This window comes from Muscardinus avellanarius (genome assembly GCF_963383645.1).
Source record: "Muscardinus avellanarius genome assembly, chromosome: 4".
Lineage (NCBI taxonomy): Eukaryota > Metazoa > Chordata > Mammalia > Rodentia > Gliridae > Muscardinus > Muscardinus avellanarius.
In genome coordinates this window covers 126797309-126811445 of record NC_137789.1, presented here as the reverse complement: position 1 = coordinate 126811445, position 14137 = coordinate 126797309, and the positions used below count along the sequence as shown (strand labels likewise).

Below are 14137 nucleotides of genomic sequence, written 5' to 3'. Positions count from 1 at the left end.
AAATAAAAAAAGAATGACTAAGTTTTAAAACTGCTTGAAACTCAGAAAAGAATGAGAGAGATAGCAGAAAAAGCAATTAATTTGGTTTCAGCCGTTTTTACTAAAAGTGGGCAACATTTTAGTGACTTTCTGATCTTCCCACATTTACTAATCAAATCCAGTTTAGTTTCATTTGTTGCGAAAAATGTTTTGGGTTGGGGTTTCCTCCACTTAACTTCCACATTTCCTGAATTCTTAAGTCGGTGCCTGCGCCACTGCGTGGACTCTGGGAGTCTGGGTATTGGTTTACACATAGCCTTCAGTAAATAATCCTCCGAGGTCCACCCATTTGCCTTTCCCCCTTCCCTCTGGCCGGGAGAAACCCTCCCTCTCTGGGAGACAACTCCCTCCCGGGCGGGCGGAGGGGCCGGAGCTCCAGGGCCAGCTCCCGTCTGCTGAAGGAACTTCACTTGCTGAAACTTGCTTTCTGCCAACCAAGAGCCATGCTTCGCGTGATTGTGGAATCTGCCAGTAACATCCCCAAAACGAAATTTGGGAAGCCGGATCCTATTGTTTCTGTTATTTTTAAGGGTAAGAAAAAGTTCTCTTGTCTTTCTGAAGTCCTGTTTTGGAATGTTAGTTGATTGGGTTGCATTCTTTTAAAAGCCTGTGTGGAGGAGGCTGATAAAGCAATATACCCCTCTCTCTTCGCTGGTTACCTGTACAGGTCAAGGGAGAGGACCTGCTTGCTCTTGGAAGGTTTTTAAATTTACCCAGAGCCTTGAGACTCATTGAATGACGTGCTATTTAACTCTAATAATGTGATCTAGGGGGAAACATGCATTTGCTTATATCTTAAATTCAAGTATCAAAATGATGTTGGTTCACAGTTCAATCCCCAGCGGTCTTGCGTGCATTTAATTTTTTTCTCTGCCTGGAAGAAATGGATAAAGGAGGAAAAACAGCAATTAAATTGTTGGAGGCACCATTGATGTGCTGAACAGCCCCGGGCTGTTTTTATTGTTACTGGGCTTCTGGTAGGGTAGATGGAGTTAATCTTTCTCGGATTAGTTTGATCTCAAGTTATTTTGTGCCTCTTTGCAATTGTTCTTCTTCGCTAAGCAGTTGGGTGTTGTGTGTGTTCTGGAGCTTTTAAATTGCTGTTGGAGAAAGGAACCGTGAATAGCACGTCTGCAGTTTGGAGAGCTGGTTCTGTCTTGCTTAATGACCTTGGGCAAGTGACTTCATTTTTCCAGATCTCAGTTTTCTTCTGCAAAACAGGCGAGGACTAGACCAGCTTTGAGAGGCCAGTCGTGATTCCTCGCAGTTATTTTTCTATGACATTTCACTGTGATTGCGGTGGAGGGGCGGGCGTGCCTGGCTTCCAGGTAACTTAAGTCATCTCAGCTCTGGCTAGAGCGGTGTGTCTAGATCTGGGTTGGGGGTTTTATCTATTTTCTCTTTGTCTGTGGTCATTGATAAGGTTGCCAGCTCTCTTGGTGGGGGGCAGAGTGAGAAGGGAGCTTGGATAGGCAGATGCTTCCTGACCACGCCTTTACATATTTCTCTCTTTCTCCATGAACTGAACTACTTCTCCCTTATAATTTCTGAGTCATCTATCCTTTTTTTTTTTTTTTTTTTCAGTACTGGGGATGGGACCCAGGGGCATTCTACCTCCAAGCTAAACCCCCAGCCCTACTTTTTATTCTTTATTTTGAAACAGGGTCTCACTGAGTTACAAAGGGTCTCACTAAGTAGCTGAGGCTGTCCAGGAACCCAGATCCTCTGGTCTCAGCCTCCTAAATGCTGGGATTGCAAGCATATCCCACCACACCGGGCTCCTTCCTCCTTTCTTGTCTCCATTTTTGTTTTTTTATTAATCCCTATTTCTTGTCTCAAACTTCTTGTTTTTTTTAGGGTTGTCAAGAAAATGAGGTATGGTGGCACATGCCTGTAATTCCAGTACATGAGAGGCTGAGACCGGAGTATTACAGGCCCTGGGAGACTCTCAGAAACCTAGTGAGATCCTGTTTCAAAGCAAAAAATATGCTGGGTGTGGTACTTGGGAGGCTGAGACTAAAGAATCACAGGTTCGTGGCCAGTCTCAGCCACTTAGTGAGGCCCTCTATTACTTAGTGAGACCCTGTTTCAAACTCAAAAATAAAAATAGGACTGAGGTTGTAGCTCAGAGTTCATTTGCACGTGTTAGGAGGGGTTTTTTCTTTCTGGAAGCAGTTACATAATAGGGACATAAAATGAAGTCTTTGCATCCTGCACCATTGACATGTAAAAACACGTCAAATGTTAGGTGTGGTGGCACGTACACTTCAATCCCAGCATTCGGGAGGCTGAGACAGGAGGATCGTGGTTCGAAGACAGCTTCAGCTACTTAGTGAGGCCCTTTGCAACTCAGTGAGACCTTGTTTCAAAATAAAGAATAAAAAATAGGGTTGGGGGTGTAGCTCAAGGGTAGAATGCCCCTGGGTTCTATCCCTAGTACCGAAAAGAAAAAGAAAAAACCTTCAAATATATTAGGTCCAATCTGACAATGTCTGTATTTGAAGCAAGTCATATAGATTATAAAGGAATTAGAACTGACACTACTGAAATCTGACTTGTCTGGGGCGTATATACATTAATTGACTAAATGACTAAAAAGGAAGTCTAAGGCTATGAGTGTTAATATTGGAAAGCTTCAACTCGCAAACAGACTCTATCCACGCAATTTCATTTACTTCACTATTTAGCTTTTCTCTCCTTTCTGCAAGCCGATACATGAAAAAAGTTGAACTCAGCGTAGGAAGATCTGGACTCTAGCTGACATTAGCTAAGTATCTGAGCCGGCCCGGGGTTAACCAAGTGGGGCTCAAATTTCCCGGCTGTGGAATCCAGGGGACTGATCTTCTGGCTTTGAGATTCTAGGATATTCTAGTTCCATGTTGGACATCAGCTCTCAGCAAGACACGGAAGGCAGAGACGCTGGAGGGGATATAGAGATGAACATGGCATTCTTCTTGCTTTCAATCTTTCTCGGTGGCTTTCAGCACTGGTGATAGTAAATTCCTTCCAGCCATGCCCCCCAATTTGGAGCACTATGTAAAATCAAGTAACATTAAGTTCTGACAAAACTGAGGATACCGATACCACGATAACGTTCATCAGCGGGGATATAGAACGCAGCCAGACAAGCTCTGCGGTGTGGAGTGGGGTCGTGTGCGGTGTGGGAAATATAAAATCCCTAAGAGATCCAAGTGGAGCCAAAGAAGGTCCATGTGTCAACAGAAACGTGTAAACACTCTGCCTCTTGAGTACACAATGCGGCAAGGACAAAATGATAGCAGCTCTCTCAAACCGAAGGAGGCAGCAGGCTTGGCCAAGAGAAGGGCGTGTCCGTGGGAAGCCAGCGGTGAGGCTGCCTTAGTCAGCTCCCGTTACTTTAACAACCACCTGACACCAACTTAGGAAGAGCAGAAGCTTGCTTGGGCTCACAGTGTTGGAGGTTTCAGCCCACAGTGGGGCAGGCACATTGCTCTCAGTCCTCTAATGGGGGGAAGATGGCATTATGGTGGGGGCATGTGGCACAGCAAACCTGTTCACATCCTGGCCAGGAAATGGACAAAAAGCCAGGTGTGGCAAAGGCCCGTAAGCCCAGTACTTGGGAGGCTGAGACTGCAGGATTGCAGGTTTGAGGCTAGCTCAGCAATTTAGGAAGACCTTGTTTCAAAATAAAAATTAAAGCTGGGCATGGTGGCACATACTTGCAATCCCAGGACTTGGGAGGCTGAGACAGGAGGATCAGAGGTTTGTGGACAGCTGAGGCCTTCCTTGACTTAGTGAGACTCTGTTTCTAAATAAAAAATAAAATTGGAGCCAGGTGTGGTGGCACATGCTTATAATCCCAGTACTTGGGAGGCTGAGACAAGCCTCAGCTACTTAGGCCCTCCACAATTTAGTGAGACTCTGTTTCAAAATAAAGAATAAAAAATAGGTCTAAGGGTGTAGCTTGGAGGTAGAATGCCCCTGGGTTTCATTCCCAGTAAAACACACACACACACACACACACACACACACACACACACACACAATTGGTCTGGGAGTGTAGCTCAGAGGTAGGATGCCCTTGGGTTCGATTCCCAGTACCACAAAATAAATTAAAATTAAAATTAAAAAGGGATGGGATGTAGCTCAGAGGTAGAATGCTCCTCCCTGGGTCTAATCTCCAGTAGAAAGAAAGAAAGAAAGAAAGAAAGAAAGAAAGAAAGAAAGAAAGAAAGAAAGAAAGAAAGAAAGAAGGGAAGAAAGAAAGAAAGAGAGGGTAGAAGAAAGAAAGGAAGAGGGAGCGCAGGGTCAGGCGTCTCATAACCCCTTCCAAGGCAATGATCTAGAAACCCCACTAGGCCCTCCTTGTAAAAGTTTTTATCACCTCCCAATAGCAGCACACTGGGGAGCGAGCCTTTGGGGGACACTTCTCCAATCCACAGCAGAGGCCCTACTAGACTAGAGCCACATGGCAGCTGAAATTGTACTATACTGACAACAGGTTTAGAAATGACCTCAGTCTTCTGTATTCAACCCCATTTGGGGGTTAACTGTCGAATTACTCAGGGCCTGCTGTGAGCCAGAGGATTTGGGGGTGACTGCAGTTCCTGTTGGGCAACTGTCCTTGACAAATCATGGGAGCCACAAAGCTTCCGTGATGTTTCTCTTCCTTCAGGTGCGCGAGGTCCATGAAGCAGCCCTGAATCCTGAGGCCAGCGTGTCTGAGCCGCGGGTGACCATTTCCCCTCGAGAGTCACACAGACAGCCACAAATTAGGTTACACAGACCTCTATCAGCGCTAAGACATTGTGACTCCGAAATCATGGCAGGTGTTAAAAAGTTTTAATAATATATATAATATAATATAATAATATAACTTTAAATAATATAATAATATAACTTTAAATAATATAATATTTTGTAGCTGGGCGTGGTGGCGCATGCTTGTAATCCCAGCATTCTGGAGGCTAAGACAGGGGGATTGTGCAGGTTCGAAGCCAGCCTCAGGTACTTAGTGAGGCCCTTTGCAACTCAGTGAGATCCTGCTTCAAAATAAAGAATAAAAAATAGGGCTGGGGGTGTCGCACAGAGGTAGAATGCACCTGGGGTCCATCCCCAGTACCACACACACACACACACACACACACACACACACACACACAAAATATATATATATATATATACATATACACACACATACATATATATGTATATATATATGTATATATGTATATATATGTATATGTATATTTTATATCAAAAGTAATGCATGTAAAAATAAAATAATCTAAGCCAGGTGTGGCGCATGCTTGTAATCCCAGCATCTGGGAGGCTGAGACCAGAGGATCACATTTCAGGGACAGCCTCAGCTACTTAGTGAGGCCCTCTGCAACTTAGTGAGACCTTGTTTCAAAATAAAGAATAAAAAATAAGGCTAGGGGTATAGCTTGGAGGTCGAATGTCCTTGGTTCCATCACCAGACCCGCAAAAAAATACAATAAAATAAAATAATCTAAAAGGGATTATAGAACTGAAAAGTGAAAATTCCTACCCCACCCTTTCTTCTCTGGTTCCTTCTCTTAATACCTACAGACCCACCACGCTGGATATTCTAATTTATATGTCTGTCCATCTTTTGCCATAGACGCACAAGTTCTCCAAATCACTTGCCACCTGCTAGCAGTGATACTGCAGTGGATATCCTTGCAGTGCATATCTTTGTGCATATGTGCATTTCTGAAGGACTGATTCTGTGGTGTGTTTCACTTTTCTTTCTTTTTCTCTTCCTTCCCTCTCCTCTCCTCTCCTCTCCTCTCCTCTCCTCTCCTCTCCTCTCCTCTCCTCTCCTCTCCTCTCCTTTCTGTCTGTCTGTCTCTCTCTCTCTCTCTCTCTCTTTCTTTCTTTCCAAGTGCTGGGGTTACAGGCGTGCTCCACCACATCTGGTCTAACTTTTAAAGATGTTTTTTCTGGATACTGGCACTTCCATCTCCCTTGCTTCTCTGTGTTCAATCTCTTGAAAAGGTTGGTTGAGAGGAGCTTTTCTTGTAGATTTTTCTATCTGCGTGCCTTTGCAATGTGGCAACATTGAATTCATAGAAGACATCCATCTCCTGGGGAACTGAGCTGTTGTCTGAGTAGCAGTTTTCTCATTCTGTCCTGGGGATATTGTCCGTTCCACACGCCAGCATTTTCTCCTGCTTCTAGCCTTGTGCAAATCTTTTTCTTGTGGAATGGCCACTGCTGCTATTCAAATGAGCACCAAATAATTGCTAGACTATTGCTTAGTTTTCGAGATTTTTGTTGTTTTATTTGGACATGTTTTGGGAGTGCAAGCTTAGATTTTTCTAGGACCTTATTCCAATTAGCACATCAAATTTTGTACCTTGGATAAACTTTACCTTTCTGAGAATCTTTTTTTTTTTTCTTAAGAAAAAAAAAATCAGGGCAGTAATGGCTCATCTGAAAGGAAATAAATATGTAGCGGTTCCCCAAAGCTGTAATTTATCCAATAGAGACTTGCCTATTTTTAGCAAGAATCACTTTGCTATTTTAAATTGTATAGTTGATTTTTTTCCCCTTGGGGACATTAACACTGGAAAAAAATATATATATACACACACACATATATATTCCAATTATATGAATAAATATATATTCTATTGTATGTTTTTTGTTTTAAAATGTTTTATTTATTTACATATTTATTTTTTGGTACTGGGGATCAAACCTAGAAGATTCTACCTCTGAGCTACACCCCCAGCCCTATTTTATTTTTATTTGAAAACAGGATCTCACTAAGTTGCTGAGGCTGGCTTTGAACCTGAGATCCTCTTGTCTCAGCCTCCCAAGTACTGGGATTACAGGCATGCACTACCATGCCCAGCTTATATTTTTTAATGACATAGTAATTGTACATTTTTGTAGGGTACAGTGCAACATTTCATTATATGTATACAATAGTAGTGATCAGATCAGGGTAACTGGCCTATCTATCGTCCTGGACATTTATTTATTTGTTCATAGTAGAAACATTCAAAGTCCTGAAAAAAATTTTTTTTGTTTTTTCCAGAATCTTTTAAGTAAGCAAAAAAGCTGTGAGACTGCATTTACGAATGGCGGAATACAGAGGGGGAAGGATCTCACGGGTCACTTTTGCCGTGATCTATGAAGGTTCCTGGGGAGTTGCCCATGTGGAACCTTGGCTCACTCAGGCCACCCCAGAGGACTAGTCCAGAAGATTTCCCCCAGCTCAGATGATAGTCACACAAGTGGGTGCTCCAACAGAACCACAGTATTGTGTTGACAAAATACTTGGGAAAGCAAAAGTGTTTGATCTACTGAGTCATTCCCGTGGCTTCCTGGAGAACAGGGCTGGAGACTCCCCGCCGAGGCACAGTGGCCCCACCCTGCTGAAGCATGGGAACTCTCAAAGGTACCCTTCCCAAAGGCACGGTCTGCGGCTCTCTGCCACGTAAAGACACAGCGGCCTGTTAGAGATAATTAATGTGCCTTTTTTTTTTCTTTCCTCCTCCATAACATATCTCAACCTTCATGCCCTCAGCCAGAGGTACTGGTATTTTCCTTGTTTACGTTTCTCTTCTGATTCTTGATGGGTCTCTCCAATCCCCAAGGATTTGGCCTTGTCAAGAAAGCATGGCGTATTCTAAATATAACATCACCGATGTTATGTATCCATTTTCAATATTGACCTTGGAAGCAAGAAGCTGGCTGGCAAGAGGTTGGAGATATCTTGGTGTAATGAAGTCACAGATTCTTTGTCTTGAAAGAGACCATGAGCCGGGCGTGGCGGCGCACGCTTGTAATCCCCGCGCTTGGGAGGCGGAGACAGGAGGATCGCGCAGGTTCTGAGCCAGCCTCGCTGGCTTAAGAGACCCTGTTTCCAAATAAAAATATAAAATAGGTCCGGGAGTGTAGCCCGGAGGTAGAAGGGCTTTCAGGAACCCCAGTACCACCAAAAATAAATAAATAAATAAATAAATAAATAAATAAATAAATACATATAAAAAAGAAAGAGACTATGAGAAGCTAGCCAGTGTCTCTTCACCCAGGCAGAATTACACTTAACTATTCACTCAGGTGCTTTGCTTGGCAAAAGGCCACGTCACACATTCCTGAACACTCAACACAGCCAGTTCCCAGCACCTGCTACCCAGGAGCAAAGTGCTGTCTTACACTTTCATATTCCTGTTGCTGGCAAGAAAAAGTTGGACCTGCCAGGCTTTGTGCTGAAGATTCCTATGCAAAACATCCAGTGGTTTATAATACATGTGATATTTGGAATGCCATGATATGGCATCGGTCACCTTACCTGCGGTGTCATTTCTATTGAACAGCTGTTCTGTTGAACAGGGCAGTACTTTGAACATAATTCTCACTCAGAAATAGCCATGGAACATCTGGCATCTTGTGGTTTTATTTGCTGACTCCTTATTGGGCATTAGGGAGCAAAGGCCCTGGGCTTTGGAGCCTGGGATGCCTGAATGAGGGTTCCCGTTGCCACCTCTTGTTCCCTAATTATCCATGAGCAAATAAAATCTCCTGCTTCAGTGTTTTTAATAATAACCTCTTAACAGGCAGAGTTCTTTGAGCATCAAAGATACATGTGACATTGCACATGGGGATTGCTAAATTTCCCTAAATAATTTGATAACAGTTACTTTCATAGAGCCCATATACATGGCCTTGGAGACCAACTAGTTAACCACTAAAATGAATTATAAACTAGAAGTTGCCAGGATGGCCAAAGCGGCCTAAGGACCTGTGTTCAGGTTGAAGTCTCCTCTGGAGGCAGGGGCAAGCGTTTGAATCCCGGCCCTGATAGTCGTTGTTTTTCCTGGTTCGTGGTTGACCTACCTCTTGGGCTGGGGACGCAGGTCAGTAGTGAAGTGCTTATCCAGCATGTGGAAGGCCCTGGGTTTAATCTCCTGTATCGCAAAAACAAAAACAACTACAAGATACAAACCAGAATAGACAAATGCAAAAATTACAATTGAAGAGGAGACAGAAGAGTGAAAAGCTTTGTGAAGAAAATGTCATTTGATTTGGTCTTAAAGGGTAAGTGGAAATTAGAAAGAATGGGAGGGAAGCCATTCTAGCTTTTGGAACAGTACAAAAGAACCAGAGGCGTGGACTGTGGTGAGGTTGACTTAGGAGTCTCTGGTATGGCTATGAATCGTATTTTAGCTGGGCGCGGTGGCGCACGCTTGTAATCCCAGCATTCTGAAGGCTGAGACTGGAGGATCGCAGTTCAGGTATATTCTCAGCTACTTAGTGAGGCCCTTTGCAACTCAGTGAGACTCTGCTTCAAAATAAAGAATAAAAAGTAGGGCTGGGGGTATAGCTCAGAGGTAGAATGCCCCTGGGTTATATCCCCAATACTGAAAAAAAAAAAAAAATCACATTTTACTTACCTGCCACTGCGGATCGCCTAGGCAGCAACGTGTGAATGGCAGCTTAGTATTAGGGAGACTACTTAGGTTCACTAGTTGAAGCAAATACTTTCCAGGGCAGAGTGAGCTCATTCCAGGCCTGGAATCAGAAGGAGGAACTAATAATGAAAGATACTAAAGAAGCACCCTGATGCATTTAAATTAATAAGGAAGAAAACCAAACCTTCCACACAGGTGAGCTGGAGCGTGAGACTGCCCTCCTGCTCGCGAAGAGTGCAGGGCCCTGGGTGGCCCTGTAAGAGGCCAGCATTAGCCATCTGAGAGGGGAGGGAGGCCACTCCGAGAAAGAAGGAAGACTTGGAAATGAAAAGTGATATTTGAAGATAAATATTGCTGTCTTCCCAAAGGTCAGGCTGCAATGTGGATCTCATTCCCGCGAGATCCTTCTCTCCCTATGCCATTGTTGGACCTGGAATGTAAGGGTCACTGTCAGGAATTGGGTAATTGCAAGAAATGGGATCCACTTAAGCTTGCTCAAGGAAGTCTTGAGGGGAAGGAGGAATTCTAAGGCTAGAGAGGAATCTCCCAGAATCGAAAGTCTGCGCCCCACAGAAGCCAGAATCCTGTCAAACAAGGTGTGCGTTCTCCTTCCCCAGGCGGGACGCTGGCTACTTTAACGGGCCTCTTTGGGTTACCACCGGGTGACTTGGTCCTCAATTAACATCAACTAACATGTCACTGTCTCCTAATTGAAATGTCAAGAGAAAGACTCTAATTGGCTCACTTTGAGTCAGATGTTCATTCCTGGTCCAATCAGCTGTGGTCCAAGGCTGCAGAAGCCCAGGACAAATGAAGTAGGAATACCATGTACATGGAAAACTTCTGAGGACCTGGAACATCAACCACGCAGCTTAAAGTGGGAGCTTTAATCTCTTATTTCACAGATTCTTCCACATCAAGAGCCCCCTTTTTTCTATGATCAACACAGTTTGTAGAAAGGCATGACTTTTGGAGTGGGTCCTGGTTTTATCGCTAGGAACTAAATATCCTTGGATAACTCTATTTCTTTTTCTTATTTTATTTTATTTTATTTTATTTTATTTTATTTTATTTTATTTTTGTGGTGCTAGGGATGGAACCCAGGGGCATTCGATCTCTGAGCCACACCCCTAGCCTTATTTTTTATTCTTTATTTTGAAACAGGGTCTCATTGAGTTGTAAAGGGCCTCACTAAGTAGCTGAGGCTGGCTGTGAACCACGATCCTCCTGTCTCAGCCTCCCAAATTCTGGGATTACAAGCATGCGCCACCACGCCCGGCTTGGGTAACTCTATTCCTAAGTCTTCATTTCATCGTCCATAGCACGGGGAGAATACGCTGCATCTCCTAGGGATAGTGTAAGGAGCAATGGTGATAAAGTATCTAAAGCACTCACCACAGTGCCTGACGCATAAGGATTGTATGGCAAAAGCTCTCATCCTCCCCCTGTAAGCCTGCTCCTTCCCTACTAATGAAGGGGGACACACAGAGCCTGGGGGACATGTCTGAGGGGCGGCCATGCTTAGATGTTCAGAATAAATGGGATGGTCTTTGTTGTGGCTGCACAAGGCCTTGAGGCAGAGCCCATGTCTGATTTATTGGCGAGAGCGTACCATGGCCTCTTGATTAGGCACATAGAGGGCTCTTTGTTTGGGTTTGATTGTGGGCAGGGGCTGAGGTACTAGTAAGCAAACTCAGGAGCATTCCACCTCAGAGCTACACCCCCAGACCTATTTTAATTTTTACTTTGAAACAGGATTTTGCTAAATTGCCTTGAACCTTCGATCTTCCTGTTTTAGCCCCTCAGTTACTGGGATTATAAGCCTGTGCCACCACACCCGGCTTCCAATAGAACTTTCCAAGTTATTGGAAATAGTCAAGATCTGTTTAAAGTGGAGCCACTAGACACACGTGAATACTGATAACTGATAGCCTAAATGCAGCCACTATGACCAAGGGATTAAAGTGTTAATATCAGTTAGAATTAATGTCAATGTGCATAATCACAGGTGGTTACAAATGGCCTCAGCAGGCAGCACAGACAGCAGCCGCCGCCACAGCGGCTGAGAGTCCAGCACTCAGACCTCAGGTGCTTCACCTGTAGACTGGAGAGGGCAAGGGCCCTGCGCAGAGCGCGGTGTGAAGAGCCGCGGGAGGACCATGAATCCACACAGATGGGGGGCTGTAAGTGTCAGTGGATGCTTGGGTCTTCCAGAAATTTGGGCATGGATGGACAGTCTGAGGAATCACAGCTACTTACTCTACACCATGTATTTTCTTTGCCCCCATGGCCACACCTGTGTGTCTTACCTAACCCTCCTTTCCTTCTTAAGGAGGGGTGTTACTTCATCTCATTCTCCCTATGGGGAAACTGAGGCAGAGTCAGGGCAGGGTTTTACTGGATTCCAGAGTGTCCAGGTGTGTCCCCTGAGCTCTGCAAGGATAGGAGGCAGCGAGCCACCCGGGCCATGTCCAGCAAGCCAAGTGAAGGCTCCTGCCCCCTCCTACAGAGAGCGATCCTCAGGGTATTGGGGTCATTTGGATCTAGCCTGGAAGAGGAAGAAAGTGTATCAAGAACAAAAGAGAAGAGGGGGAGGAAGAGGAGGAGGAGGAGAAGGAGGAGGAGAAAGAGGAAGAGGAGGAGGAAGGGGAGGAAGGGGAGAAGGAGGAGAAGGGAGAGGAGGAGGAGGAGATGATGACGAAGAAGAAGAAGAAAAAGAATAAGGAGGAGAAGGAGGGGGAAAAAAACCCTCCAGGCTGTTTGCCCCAGGGTAATGAAAACCTTTACGACATGCTGTGACTCAGAGGCTCAGGGGTGTCATAGCTTAGCAGTGAGTCAGTTCCACTGATCATCAGGTTGGAGCCATTTTATTAGTGGGAATTAAGGCCCTGGCCTAGTATATGTAAAGTATTAAAGGTCTAATATCTAACTGGCAGGATGAGGCTCCGCGTCATTTCTCCTGTCTCTGGTTTCTTACCTTTTTCACCTTTTCTATCCCAAGAGTGCGGCTTATAAGTTAGAAAGAAAAATACTCCCTGCTTTTATCTTTCTTTCTCTTAATAAGTAACGTAAAAAGTTGTCCTTGCTCACCTTTCCTCACGGGATGAGTTCTTGTCTCTCTCCCTCAATTTTATTGCAGCCGCCTCTTCCTTCCAAACGCGAATTCCTCCTGCAAGCATTGAAGGAGCGCAGTGGGCTCTGTGGGTCGGGTGGAACGAGCCGGGCGGGCGTGCCTGCACGCAGCTTACAGTCTAAGCTCTAAGTAGAGCCAGAGCGCCATGACTCAGGAGTGCAGTGGGCTTGGGCATTATCCTTCCCTACGCATCAGACTGCTGTAAAGCTAACTAGCTGTTAAGCTCTATGCTAAGGACTTCCCATAGATCTACTTACTTAATTCTACTTTACTCATTTATTTTCTCACACACAAAAAAAGAATAAATTGCAAAGGAGTCTTTTAGAGCTGAAGAGTCCTGGCAAGGTGAGAGTTTAACACCTGGCCGAGGTCCCACAGCGGGGTCCAGGCAGGGCTGAGACCTCAGTGGCCGTCCCCGCCGAGGCTGCAGCACCCAGCATCGTCCCTCATGAGTCGCTGGGTGCAGTCGTGGCCACATCTACGTAAGGCTGGTGACAGGTGCTTCTGGGCTCTCCCTTCCAGCTTCCTCCTATCATACTCCCTCGGGCAAGTTCTGCCCTGGTGGGTATCCGGCCAGGACAATGCCAGGGCCTGGGGATGGCGGCCTTTGAGGACACTGTGGGCTCGGAGGCCTTGTCTGGGGCTCTCGGTGCTCTCCTGTTTACCCCAGGGTGCCGGACACATTTTGATGGCTTTCCACGTGCGTGACATGCCACAGGGAAAGGGGTCCTCCCAGGGCACTGATGATGTGCCAGGGCTTGGTGTGGGGACAAACACATGGTGTGTGTTAGGCTTCCTCGCCTCCTCCTGGTGAAGGCCACTGTTGTATGAAAAACAGCTAAGCCTGTTTTGGGGGATGCCAAACTGGAACTCTGTGCCCTGGCTAGTAGCCACTTTTGTTCTGATTTGGTCTATAAACTGGACCGAGGGTGTCCAGTGTGTGAACGTGCCAGTGTGTGGATGGCGGGTGAGCGATGGCGAGGTCTCCACGCCACAGGGAACCGGAGGCCTCCTGCTTCAGCCTGCTGCAGCTGGAATCAAGCCGTGCCCCAGCCCCCCCCCTCCCCCAGGGCCTTGCTCCTTTTATGGGTGGACCAGATGGAGCCACAACCTCCCAGCGTTGGTGGGCTGCACAATACTTGACCTCCTCTGTTCTTCACAGTGAGAGCAGGGGCTGAGGCAGGTATTTCTGTTTTGCAGATGAATATATTGAGTCTCAGAGAGATCAAGGGAGGCCAAAGCCGTGCAGCCCAGAGGAGGCAGAAAAGGAACAAACAGAAGCTGGGTCTTGAGACTCTTAGCCCATGCTTGGAAATTTGCACCCACTGCTTAGAAGATTGCACGGCTGGCTTTCTTGGTCCTTGGCATTCCCCTTGCTTTACTTCTACCCTCTCTCTGTCCCTGCCCCAGGCAGCCAGCACCGAGACACAACCGTGCACAAACACTCCCGACTCCCAGCTCTCCCTCAGATCCACGCATGGCAGCTAGCCAGCTCCCTGGAGAGCCCAGAGGTCCAGGGGCTGGAGCCATTCTCAGC

General features: G+C 45.8%; 1 protein-coding gene across 2 annotated transcripts in view; it reads left to right on the top strand.

Moving 5' to 3' along the window:
• Positions 1–482: 482 nt before the first annotated feature.
• Positions 483–14137, top strand: part of MYOF (myoferlin) — a gene marked incomplete at both ends in the record, with an annotated part of 168850 nt that continues 155195 nt past the window's right edge. For both annotated transcript variants that reach the window (XM_080693595.1, XM_080693594.1), the window contains one exon: positions 483–570. In XM_080693595.1, coding sequence (XP_080549721.1) covers positions 483–570 — 88 coding nt within the window. The remainder of the gene's footprint in view (positions 571–14137) is intronic.